We start from the raw sequence: 14,041 nt of genomic DNA, 5'->3' as shown, positions 1-14,041 counted from the left end.
ATGAGCACATTCGGAAGAGATTCAGAAGAAATTCTTCAGACTGCACAAGTGTAGTGCCTCTGAGCTATTCATTAAATAGGCTGAAAAACAGCTTCTATCCCAATACATACAATACTATTGTATAGTGCAATATTAATGCCATATCAGGGGTTTTCAATTCAATGTATAGAATTTGAAGGATGTGTGTTTGTGTTTATTTTCAGTCATAATGTACACTGAAGATGGTATTTAATTTCATTGTACAAAGTGTAATGACAATAAAGTAAAGTAAACTAAACTAATCTAAAGCAACCTGACATTTTTCAGCCCTCTGCTTGGAATACATGTTGCTGACATTGCTTAAGGAATGCATAAGACTCTTAAAGCAGTAGCATCTTTTGTCAAGACTGGAAAATGGAGCTGCTCTAATAAATAAAAGAAACATGATAAATGGCAGTGCAAAAAAATAGTATTGTCAACATATGTAAAATTCTACTTAAAGATAACATTTAAAACAAAAATGCTGACAAGAAAATATAAGGACTAGCCGGGATAGCAATGTTTTCATCCCTCAGGTTAGACTTAAATAAGAAGATAAATACTGTGTGTAATTATATTGTTACCATCAATTGAAGTGCTTTGCAATAAAGAGCAATTAATTACAAGCTCTGCATTTCAGCAATGACTTGCACTGAGCCAGTTTGTGAAGAGGTCACATGTGGTACCCCAAACCAATACAATTAAACATCTTCAGGCATTTGGGAGTAGGCTTTTAAACATAAATCTGTCAGAGTTGGAATAACTTTGCCTTATTTTTATACTAGATTGCCATAACAATATTTAACTTGACTACAAAGGGAAAGTCTGTCAGGCCATTTCTTTTTCCTCATTTCCTGGAACAAGAGGCAATAATTAAAACTAAGATGTCCTTTCCTCACCGCCAAGATTGTTTTCATGAAATTACTTCAACGTGACTATGTATAAAAAGAAAACAAGTATTTCAAGCATTTTCAGCCTGACAATTACTTATACATTTTAGATGTCCAAATACAAATTATTTTAACATTGTCCTTTCTGCACATCTTTGTATGAATAACTTTAAAAAGAAAATGAATGTCATGTAGTAAAAAGTATTTTCATTAATTCTCAAGTATTAAACAGCACCCTAAACATTAAGGTTCAACAGATGGTCTTTATAAATAAACTTTTATAAATCCTACATATACAAACCTTGCATCTAACAAGCATTTTGTTAGCCAGATCTGTGAATGCTTCCTTTCTTTCTGTTTCCGAGGCATTATTGAAATTCTCAATGAATTCTTCAGTAAGTTCAAATGGATTTCTAGAAAGATATACCCAAGGGAATATCAATTTAATTGGATAAATACATAGAATTAACATTTCAAGCATAAAAGAACAGAAAGCTTATTTAATTTTAAAAGATCCATTATGTAATGTCAATCTTTAATATATACAAGGACTTTCTGCTGCTGCGTCCCTTTTACAATAAATTTTATAGCATCTACAGACTTGACAATTCTGTCCTGTTAAGATCAAAACAGTATGTGACAGGCCACTCCTTTATCTAGATGGAAATACTGGTTTTCTATCCTGAAAGTAATTTAGCTTAAGAAGTTGCAGTTCAGAATTCAATATGTTCATTAGCTTTGGCACTGATATTGCCCAGGCTTTGGTCTAGATGGGAGTTACCAAAGCTCCTAGCTGGTACATTCCTGTGCATCTTTACCACTTCCACCTTAAGGTAGTACCTGCTTACTAACATCATTTGGGACCAGAATTAAGTGATGCAATTGGAAAGCCCAGTATCACATGACTGTGCCATTCAGCCATGGCAGTTCTGTATGTCCAATTGTTAAACAAATCCCACATGATCATTAAGTACAATCTTACATGGTCGCATTTGCAACTTCCTGCCAGCTTTGCCAGTGATTTTGCTTCCAGGAAGATAGCAAAGAAGGTCACAAATTCCGAACATGTGACTGTGTGACACTACAATGTCATAATTGCAATCCAGGTGCTGAAAAATCACATGCAAACACTGCAATGGATGGAACTTTGAGCACAGATCATAAGTACCACTCCTTCAGCACCATTGTAAGATTGAATGATCACTGAACAAGTGGTTATTACCGTTTGAATGGTCACTAAACAAATAGTGATTAAGTACTAGGAAAACAAGAACAAGTTGTTTGCCTTCTGAAGAGTGGGTCTTTCAGGATGCACACTTTCTGTACAAGGAATCTATTATCGTCTCTCCCTTGTACTTGATATCTTTCTACTAAACAGATGTAGTATATCCTGAGGGTACTAGTTTAAGATCTCTAAGTGTAACTGTAAAGTTCTGTCTGCCTACAGTTAGTAACTCGGTTGGAATTGCTCAGTGTTTGACTTAGAGGTCACGAAAACAATGTGATGATCAGGAAGTTCTTCCTGCATTTCCATTGCTATTGAAAACCTTTAAGTCTTTGCCCAACTGTTTTCCAAAGAAAAGAGTACCAAGAGTACAAGTACCAAGTGCAATTAATTTCAAATCTCTTCCAGAATAAAAACTAAGTGAGCAGTTTGAGCCACAAAAATACAAATGTATGCCCGGTGAAGGAAGGAACATTGTTGATTTCATAAAATTAAAAAGAAAAATAAAGCCAGATTTTTATTTGAAGTAGACATTTTGGATGAGACAAATTAGTAAGAAGTGGATTATTGCAAAATGATTAATTGGTAAGTCTACTGTGAACCTGTACACTTAGGCGTAGCCTTTTTTTAAAACATACAATTATTAATGGTATTCGTATTCTCATTTTTTTCTGAGATTAAGTAGGTGCTAGTGAACTAGAAAAGGGATTCTCAATTCTGGCCTTACATTCCTGGCATGGTTTCCCTGAGAGTCACTTAATATCAATTAGTGCACTTATCAAGGCCATGCTGTAAGCTTCAACCTTGTTATTTTGCCTATTGTGAATTTTTTTATCAATTGTGTCCTCTATTTTCTTTCCTTTTCTATAATTTCATTTTTAAACTTACTTTGCTTACTATTTTTGCTTACTATTTTTCCACACTTGGCTTAACAGTGCTTACCCCAAAAGGGAATGAATAATGTGATGGATTTGTTATGGGTGTATCTGCATCAGTTTTGTTGGATTTTATCTTCTGCTGTGAATCAGCCACTTCTATGATTCTCACTTATTTGTTTTTAAATAAACAAAGGAGCCACCTTGTGGCAAGTGTGGAATTTTTTCTGGAAAAAAGTAACACTTAGCTAGGGTTATTATTTTTAAAAAATTATTGAATCCACCCTTAGTAAAGGAGTGTATATTCACTATATTTGTTATAACACATCCAATTTTGTGCAGTTTTAACACAGGAATCATTTGAAATTCTAAGGCAAAACTATGTCCTTTCATTTTTGTTTAATCAGTTGTTTAACTACCATAATATTGCCTGAAATAATTCATTTAGTATTACTTGTAGATATTAAATGTTTCATATGTCAACTCATAAAATATTTCTATGGTCTTTTTAGAGTTGCCAACAGAAAGGGGGGGGGGAGCAGTGTGGCAGCTTGCAAACCAAAAGTGCATTCCATAAATGTTTTCAAAGATAGTAACTAGGTTACTGAAGTTTCTGCTGCGCAAAATTCTAACTGGAGAGCATGATTGATGACTCTTGGCTATAGATGTGTTCCATTGGAGAATATGAATTACAATACACCCAGGGGGTGGGGGTGGGGGGAACCAAGGTCAAGGATGACAATGAATTATGTGTCTCAGACTCGGCTATACCCAGGCACTGCTGGACATGTTAACTCCCAATAAATCCTTTTTAAGTTTTGGAAGATTATCTCAAGACTCGTGATTTAAATGGGGGTAACTGCTGGAATCGTGACAGCTAGCCGACTCTGAGACACATAATTCATTGTCACCCTTGACCCTGGTTTTCCCCCCATTTAGCAATCTCTTTCATCTCCTCTGTTATTTATATAATTATGTATTGCACTTATATTTTGCCACAATTAAAAACAATCCTCTCTGGTTTATACAATATAACTTAAAGTATCCAAGGTACAAATTAAAAACTAAAACAAAGCAATATATAAAAGCTATTTGAAGAAATCAATGAAAAGAAATTGATGGCAAGATCTAAGCTAAACACTCTGCAAAATAACTCATTTTCAGCATCTTCTTAAGTGAAGTCAGGAAAGGAGCAAGTCTGCAGAAGAAAGGTTATTCCAGATTATGTCTAGTGCTTGTCTGGGTTTTGCAGGCCAGAAATGATTACAATAATCAACTTCTGATTTCATATTCTACAAGATACACACAGATCTAAAAGATATTAAGATTCAAGTCATTTTGTCAAGAACGTGATGAGGTGTATTTAAGAAACATTACCACCCTCCTCCAAGCTATCTTCTGTTTCTTTTATTTTTAAAGAAGGTATCACAGAAATTAATTCTATTAGTTCTCATCAAGAAAATTATTGTCATTTATAAGAATTCCATTTAATATGGTGATAGCAAACTCTTAAAATCAACTGTTAAAATATATTTAAATTCAACTGACAGGACTACTGATAATGACTCACAGATGAGATTCAATATGGATTCTACTATTTCATTTAGGCAAACAGATAATATTATTCTAATTAATGAGCCCAACAAAAGAAATGGAGCGTTTCACTCCATCTATTCCAATTATAATAGAGAGCTAATTTCTTAAATATGAATTTTATTAATAGTTTCCAGTAAGTTCCAGGGCATGGGATAATATTCTAGTTCCTAAATGTGGAGAACAGATTTATTTTTGCTAACTCGGTTTAAGCACTAAGATTATTTTGGTTTCTTATTCCCCTTTTTCCCTAAAGAGATAGTTATTATGTTTCCTTATTATTTATGTTAATGTTTCCTATCTTTGACTGAAATATAATAGTATCCGCCTGTCCACAAGTGGTACGGATACCACCATTGGAACAGATTGCTATTGTATATATAGAAAGTATTATTTACATGTAGTAAATAATATGCACCAGAAAATGATCCAAAGCAGAATTTACTGGTTAACATCAAAAATTGGAACCAAAGTTTCCATCCCTAAGTGTGTAATTGTTTTTTTTTGTCACGTATCCATTTGATAGTATGTGTAGTATAAACATGATTATTTATACACAAAATAGATACGAATAAAAGGGAACATTAAGACAGGGATGATAGGCACATTGGTAATATCACATGACAGCACTGCTTAGCAACAACAATTGCTGTCATTAAGAATGGTGGGTCATCAAGTGAAATCTTCCTCACAATTTCTCACCCGCTTCTTACAAGCAAATTTAATGAGTAAGACAACAGGAAGTTGCCAGTCCTAGGCAGCGCGCAAGTAGGTTAGTGGGCAGGTAAGTAGTTGCTATGGAATGATGCGATGACAGCCACGCATGGGGAGGGGAGGGGCACTCCAGATAGCAAGAGAGTGCACAAGCCATAGCCCAGCACAAATGTAACCAGATCATGATAGCTGCTGTTGGTGGCAAAAAGATATTTGTGTGGCTGCATGGCATTACACAAATGCAGCCGTGGCACCACATAAGGGATGTGTGCACTACAGAGTAAGAGAATCCTGAGATCTCACACTCCTGGCTAGGTTCTTTGGGAGAAAAATTGATGAGAAGGGGAATGATTTACAGGAGCGACACGTGGCCTTCCTTGCTGGCTTCCCCATTAACTTTGCTTGTAAGAAGCCAGCTGAGAAGGTCACAAATGGTAATCATGTGACCATGAGACACCACAACCGTCATAAGTGCAAGGCACTTGCTCAATGCTCAGATCGCGATCAGATGACTACAGGAGTACTAGGATGGCCAGATCTTTAAGGACAGATCATAAGTACCATTCATTCAGTGCCAACATAACTTCAAACAGTTGCTGAATTAGTGGTTGTTAACTGAGGACTACCTGTACAGGAATCTATTAGTATAGGCTGAAAAGGCAAAGGTGAAGTCATGTGCTACTTATTGCATTGTACATCATATCTTTCATTTTCTACATTTTGATGGCATCTTATTTAAACTCTCTCAAAGTGTTTAGCTAACTTGCTCTTTTGCTTAAGATATGGGTTGAGAATCTTGAAAACATCAAACATATAAATACCACATCAATTATCAATATTTAAACTTACCTACGTGGTTTTCTCTTGAAATCAGTTGAATCTTTTTTCATATATTGAGCCACCAGTCTGTGATGAAGCCTTTCGTGTTCATCACGGGACACAATGCCAAAGTTATAATGTACTGGCACTTTTAAAATGGGCATAGTGTTGTAAATGCAGTCTTAAAACAAAAAACAAAACCAGTATAGCCAAAAGGAAAAATTACCATTTCCTCTACAAACTAAGCTTTAAAAGTTTTCTTTCACATCATCCAGGGAACTGTAAAACAAAACAAAACAAAACAAAAACAATAATATGGATATCCTAAAAGGAACAGCAATTTTAAAAACTTAGAATTTTTTTTAGCTCTCCACTTAAAAAACAATTTAAACTACATTTATGTTAATCAAATATTCATAACAGAATAGCTAAAATTATGTTATACTATTTACATCCAAAAAATATAATTAAGTTGAATTGCATCTGGATTCATGCCAAACTATTTGATTTATTCCAATGTCTCTATTTTATTATTACTTCTTGATTAGATAGTTAATTAGCCAACACACCAGACTAGCATGATGCTTGATTAATCAATTTAAATGTTATTACCGGTAATAATTGGTATGTGGTAGGCAATATAATATCAAAGAATTACCATATTATCCACCAAATAGAACTAAATAATGGAAATGTCCATTAAAATTATATCTATTAAAATATTTAAAATATAAACTCCTAAAATATAATTTAAACTATGTTATTGATAAATGTAACAATAATTGCTTATAAATGTCAGAAGTAAAACATACCCTTCCCGCCCAAAAAACCTTTGGATGAAGGCAACTATTGACAGTTGCTGAATATGTACAATATATAGACGTTATCCAGATATATATTCTATTATAGCCCTTCCAAAGAAGGCAGACAGTAATCATCACATCAGAGATACCTTATAATAAAATTATACCTGTAGCATTAAAGAAAGCACGTAATAGATGACCCCGTCTTTGGTTTTAAGACTATCTAGGTTAGTATAGTTTAGTTTAGTTTATCGTCATTGCAGCTCGTACAATGAAATCAAACACCATCTTCAGTGCACATCATGACCATGACCATGAAAATAAACACAAAAACACATCCTTCACTCTCCTCACATTGAACCGAAAACCCTCAACACTACACCAATACTGCACTATACAGCAGAATTCAAAAGAGCTACTGCCTTGGGATAGAAGCTATTTTTCAGCCTATTTGTCCTTGTTTTTATTATTCTGTACCGTCTGCCAGATGGTAATAGTTCAAAGAACTATTACCCATGTTCCCAGGATGAGATGGATCTTTGAGAATGTTTTTGTCAGATCCATGTATCTGCCATTCTTCAATGGAAGAAGAAGGGGGGGGGGAGTTGGTACAAGTAATCCTCTTTGATGTAACCTGAATATATTAAATCCTATATTAATTCTTTATAACTTGCATGTGATATACAACTTGAGGAGTGGAGCCAGATGTCTAGAAACTTATCATCTCTTGAAGAGATAACAAGATGAGAAGGAACCATAAAAATTCCAGCTCTGGAAGACACTCCTGCGAACTCTGCTAAGATAGATTTCTGCTAAGATTTCTTCTTTCCAGAGAAGGGGAGTGGGGAATTAACATGTTGGTTCTTTGTCTGACTAAATCCACATCTGAATAAGGGGAGGGATTTTAACTTCCTTTATCTATGACTGTATGCCTGGGGATATCTTAGACTCTGCTTTGCCTAGGGTTGAGATAAAATCCCTTTCAATAAAGGATTCCTTTTCAAACACCTGGTCTTCAGAAGTTCATTCTTTTACATTGAAGGGGAAAAGTCCAATTGCTTACAGTTTTGAACTTTCTTAAGGCAGCGGGAGCTATAAAGCTCTTCCAAAGAGGGGAGAAGGCAATCAATTGCCAATTATCTTCTGGCAATGACGTTAACCCTCTGGAGTGCTTTCCTATCTGCCACTGTGCAATTGGCAAACCATACAGAGGTGCAGTAAGTTAAAATACTCTCTATGGTGCAGCGGTAGAATGTCACCAGCAGTTTTCCATTCAGTTGTTGTTTCTGAGAAGTCTCAGGTAGTATAATCTCTGCTGGGCCCTTTTGACCAGTGCTGCAATGTGAGCACCCCAGGTCAGGTCCTCTTTTATTAACACCCAAAAACTTAAAACTGGCCACTTGTTCCACTTAGTCTCCATTGATAAGCAAGGGCTGGATGTTTGATCTGTTGCTTCTATGGTCCACTATAAGGTCCTTGGTCTTATTGGTGTTGAGGACCATGTTATTGTCTCCACACCACAAAAACAACTGGTCCACCTCATCTCAATAGGCAGACTCATCACCCCCGGAGATGAGTCCCATCACTAAGGACTTATAGTGGAGATTCTATGCTATTATCGGAAATACAGGTAACCCTCAGATTATAATGGCCACTGGAACCAGAATTTCTGTCGCTAAGTGATGAGGTTAAAAGGTGTGATGTCATGTGACTGTATCATGCAGCAGCAGCAATCCCAGCAGTCCCAGTTCCTGTCATAACCCCAGGACTTCACAAGTCACTAAGGAAAAAAAGGAAGGAATCCCAAGCAGGAAGGTCAGTGGGTGAGAATCATTGACAATCATGTGCCACAAGCAAATGCTACAGAGCAGAGGCAGGTGGGTGGATACCACAGGCAGGAAGGCGAAAAAGCAGCAACAGCAGGAGTACCTTGTAACCTCCTGCCAGTTTTTCCACCGACTTTCCTTGTGAGAAGGAAAGGTTGCAATGATCAAGTGACCATGGGATACTACAACTGTTGTAATTGTAAACCCAGTTGCCTACAGTCCAAATCACAATCAAGTAATTGCATGGATGCTGTGATGCCACAAATTCAAGGACCAGTTTTAAGTCTCCCTTGATCAACAATTAACATTGTCCTAATTTTGAACAGTTGCTGAACAAATGGTCATGATCTGTAATAATTCCATAAATTCAACAAAATTTACTCTACTGTATGGTCAGGATTACAGCCTCTTTTCAGCATACTCTAATCTAATATGTATCTAATCTAATTGGATAAAATCCAATACAGTTCATTGTGGCATTTGTCATTGGAACTCTCTTTAGGGCTGTGTTAAGAAGGATCTCAAAAAACAGATTAGAAAACTAAAATTGCCATAGTTTATAGTTTATACCACTAGTGGGATTAGGATAATGAAGATAAAGAATAATAAAGGATAAATAAAGAAAGCGCCAATAACGAAGATAAATAATGCAGCAATTCCACATTTTTTTCTTTAGTTAAAAAAAAATCTTCCTTATGAAAAAAGTTAGGAATGTTACAAATTTATTATTTCATTTATTTTATTTTGTTCAATTTAAAAGGAAGGCCATCTCACTTACATGATTCTGTGTACCTCACAAATTAAAACGGCAATGACAAACTCATGTAAATAAATTAAAACAATCAGAAACAGAGAACCATTGGAAAACACCAGCCTTCAGACAATATAGATATCTTGCAGTCTCCCCACATCTCCACAGTACAATATGAGGCAAAATAGTCACAGAATAAAATCTTATCTGGAAATACACAGAGAAGGCATTTAAAATAGAGGATAAACTCATGAGAGTGCCAAATAATTAATACTTTATGTGATAAAATAATTCATTTATATAAGCCAAGCCATAAATATCCTTTGTGAGTACTACTGGTGTTCTGCCTATGGCTCAAATATTCCTTCTGAAACAAACAAATAAAAAAAGGAATATGATACATTTAATAATTAACAGAGGAAGCTATTATTAGATGCCTTACTATCTGCCAAGAAACAATCTGTCAGCTTTGGAATCCTTATTAAAAGCTGCCCCCTAGCTACAAAGGATGGAAAAAGGGGGTGTTGTTCTTTGAGTAATTTTCAGTAGACATAATAGATATGTAAGACTGTCAAGGTCATTTTCTATGGTGCAGCAAGAATTATAGTTGAAATGTGCTTGGTTCACATGATTGATGATGTGAGAGAAAAGGGGTGGGCGTTGATTGAGTATTGTGGGAAGTTTGGAAGGAACCTTAGTTCTATAATTCCACAGATGTGCCAAGTTTCAGTTTTTTAATTAAAGCACTTCGAGAATATGCTTGTCTCAAGAGTTACTGATTGAAACAGACAATTTCTGGAACTGACACAATCCTGCTTGGTTTGTTTTTTAATTTAAGGTTTAGCAAATTATAGACGCTCCACTTTAGTTAGAAAACATGGTTAAATCCATAGTATAGATTATTTCATATATTTTCTCTTACAAAAAATGCTCTATTCTGGAAATTAAAAAAAAAACTTAAGTAAATTGTGCTCCATATAAATCTGATCAAATTTCATCAAATAAATACATAAATAAATAATTACAAATAGCTTTCCACCACATATTCTATATTAGTTAATGAGTAATTAAAAAGTATTTATGCTTATAATGAAGATTTTCTTTAAAAAAGTCAACTGCACTGACTGATTCGTTTTTGCTGGGGTACATTTCTGGAAAGGGAACTTTTATCATTGGTCCTTCACACTCCTGAGTCTGTCTGGAGACAGGTCAAAAGAAAGACACAGCCTAAATGTCCAAGACTCTCCTCATCCTAACATTAAATCACTGAGAGTATTACCAGTCGCTCAGTATTCCAACAGCACTCACAGCTACTATCAGGATTTACTGATATTTCTCTCACTGCCTATAAATTTCAACGCCGCAATTTCTTCGCAGTTTTCAGATGATGGCTACACTGAAAACTCAACAACTAAATTTAGTTAAAAGTTAAGAAAAGAAAATGACTATTCAAAGAGGCTAACACATGAACAATTCAATTATAAGAAAGAAGAAGAAATTTGAAATATTCGAAGTATAGTTGAGAAATTGGACTTTTACATGGCATTAGATAACATTTACTTACATTACATTCTGATGAGGTCTAAGTGTATGTCATTTCAGGATCTTAAACTATTTTATTTATTACATTTATATGCCACCCATCTCGTCAGGCAAAGCATGCAAATGCAAGTAGATAAATGGGTATCACTTAATTGGGAAAGTAAAAGCACTCTGTTTCACCACACATTCTGCACTGCAGTGTGATATCATGCTGACCACATGACCATAGAAACATCTTCAGACACTACTGACTCAATGGCCTGGAAACAGAAATAAGCACTGTCACCTAAAACTAGCTACAACTAGGGAAGTAAAAACCTACTGGATTCCTTTACATTTGCCATCTTGTCAGAGACAACTCGGGGCAGCTTACAAACATTAAACTAGTACACATTAAAATAATAAAACAATAAAAAATAATAATAAATACTATTAAAAGATGAAGAGGAGGCAAATGTCAAGCACAAAGGTAGAGGTCTTTCCTAATCCAATAGTCACCTTCTGAATGGGGGCCCTGAGTCAACTGACAGAGCCAGATTTCAGTCTTTCAGAAGGTCAGAAAGGTGGGTACGGATCTCACCTGGAGTGGTACAATATTCCAAAGGGAAGGAGCTATGGCAGAAAAGGTTCTTCTCCTGGACGTCATCAGTTGAAAATCCTTAACTGATGCAGTCTGCAGCATGCCCCCTTCTATCGGCTAGGTAGAATAGGCTATTCCTATCAAGGTGAAATGGTTCCTCAGGTAACCTTGACTCAAGCTAGGCAGGGCTTTGAAGGTGATAGCCAACACCTTGAATTGCATCCAGAGGCAAACCGGCAGCCAATACACCACACAAACAGCAGTGTGTGCACATGTGTGTATGCATGGTGACCTCTGGGAGGGAAAAGATGTATCATGGTACTCACAGACACTATCTCACCAACTCCTGTTTATGTTATGATACTCAAAATATTTAAATGGCTACACATTGGTTCACATAAAGGAAAAAAGTATCTGTACCCCATTTAAATGACATTGCTGCAATATTTAAAATATCTCAATCTAGAACTGAGTTGAACTTAATCACATAGCCACTTTTTTCTAGATTGAGAAATTTTGCTTCTCCCAAGCTTGTTCTTTCCCTCCCTCCCTCCCTCCCCCCTCTTTCTCACACACTCGGAGCACATAGTAGTAAGACAGGAAGCACATTGCACTGCCATTAAATCCACCTTTAGCACAGGCTTCGAGATTTCTTATGAGATATTTCTTTACTGAACTCTTGTGCTTTTTAAGGAAGGGACAGAGAAAAACAATGTACTTTTATTATACTGTACATCATATAAACCACTTAAAATATTATTTCATGTTGACATTTTTGTGTGCTTAGATAAGACTATGTAGCCTGAAAGTGATAATAAACAGCTACGGCAATAATATCCTATTGGCTTTGGATCCACTTTTGGCACATCACCCAGACTGTCGCTAAAATGAATACTATCCTTAGAGTTAGCAGAATATGTTTTGTATGGCTTGGGTATAACGAAGGCATCTCTTTTCTTTTAATAAAAACATTATCTTAAAAGCTCAATTAACCAATTCTAGGAGGGGTGGTGGAGATCAATGACTACACACTCATCTATAATAAATAGTAATAGGTATCAATTAAAGAGATGTGTTGTGTGTATGTGAAACTTAAAAGTCTCCCAATAGGATTTTGTCGGAGCTCCCTGTCTCCTGGTTTCTAGGCCAGCAGCTTAACTACTACACACCAACTTGTCATATATAAGTCATTTAATAATTTTAAAAACAATTCCTTTTTTAAAGTGATGTACAACAAATAAATTAAACTACTTCACTTAGCTGTCTCTCAATGAAATCAAACTTTGTCATGTCATTGTTCGAATAGGGACACTTTGATGTCTGCTTATCCACTGGTTCGAGAAACCTGTTCTAAAGGGCAGCTTAGAGCAGAAGTCTCCAAACTTGGCAACTTTAAGACTTGTGGACTTTAACTCCCAGAATTCTCCAGCCAGCTATGCTGGGAGTTGAAGTCCACAAGTGTTAAAGTTGCCAAGTTTGGAGACCCCTGATTTAGAGTTAGGCCATTTTCTTTCTACAGACTTACAGCACCCTATAACAGCTCTGTTGGCAAATATACACCAGAGAAGACTTCAAATCACTATAACAATGATTATTTGATAGCAGAATATACAAACACTGTAGGAAGAGGCTGTATTGGCAAATAATCAGGAGCCCAGGAGCGCCTTTTTAGCCTAAACAAATGCCATTTAATAAAATGCAATATCATTTGTGAATGGGAAAAGAGCCGATTTAAAACATGCAGAAATCGATAGAAATAACAGACCGTGCTAACTGCCGCCCTCTAGCGGGTCCTCAGAAACTTTACAGCCCAGAACTCCCGTCCTCACCTAAGCAACCAATATTATTCCTACTGTTTTCTCGGCGCAGGATGGAAGTGATTATTTCTCAGCGCTTTCTTCAGATATAGTTTCCAGTCCCCAGTACTACGAGTACGAAGCAGGTCCAAAGGAGCCCGCTTAACTAGCTCAATCCCGCCGGTGCTGCCCCTCACCTGGGCGGGACAGACGTGGAACCGCAGCTCACAAACCAGCGGTAAGGACAACTCAACCGGGTTACCAGGCAACCTGCCGGGATTAAAATCATTCCCTTGCAAAGCTTCCGACTTTGGACCGCATCCGCGACTGTCTTGTTAAACTTACCGGGCTCGCAGGAGGCGGCGAAAAAGAACACGCACCTCGGCCCCACGCTGCCACCTTAGCGGGGTTTTCAGGAGTCGGGACGACCGTTGCCACGGACGCAGCAGGACGGAACTCCACGGAGTGTGAGAGAGGAAGCGCACCAACGTGCCTACCGTTCCTGTCCTATTGTTTCTTTTATTTTTCTTTTATTTTTCTTATATGTACCCATTTCATGTATTCAAAACTATGTATACACTTATACTTATTATCTTGTAAACAATTGAC

General features: G+C 36.4%; 1 protein-coding gene across 2 annotated transcripts in view; it reads right to left on the bottom strand.

Annotated features, from left to right (window-relative positions):
- Positions 1 to 13,884, bottom strand: part of TMEM232 (transmembrane protein 232) — a 122,997-nt gene extending 109,113 nt beyond the window's left edge. The window contains exons 1-3 of one of the 2 annotated variants that reach the window (XM_026719801.2): positions 13,778 to 13,884; positions 6,165 to 6,413; positions 1,210 to 1,321 (exon numbers count right to left, since the gene is read on the bottom strand). In XM_026719801.2, coding sequence (XP_026575586.1) covers positions 1,210 to 1,321; positions 6,165 to 6,298 — 246 coding nt within the window. In that variant the 5' untranslated portion in view covers positions 6,299 to 6,413; positions 13,778 to 13,884. Of the gene's footprint in view, positions 1 to 1,209; positions 1,322 to 6,164; positions 6,414 to 13,777 lie in introns of those variants that run through there. The other variant, XM_087926973.1, reaches the window with a different exon arrangement.
- Between the last annotated feature and the right edge of the window lie 157 nt (positions 13,885 to 14,041).

Source organism: Pseudonaja textilis, chromosome 2 (genome assembly GCF_049901715.1).
Source record: "Pseudonaja textilis isolate UNSWEBS1 chromosome 2, rPseTex1.2, whole genome shotgun sequence".
Taxonomy (NCBI): domain Eukaryota; kingdom Metazoa; phylum Chordata; class Lepidosauria; order Squamata; family Elapidae; genus Pseudonaja; species Pseudonaja textilis.
The sequence above is the reverse complement of the archived record's forward strand: the minus strand, read 5'-3'. Positions and strand labels throughout refer to the sequence as shown.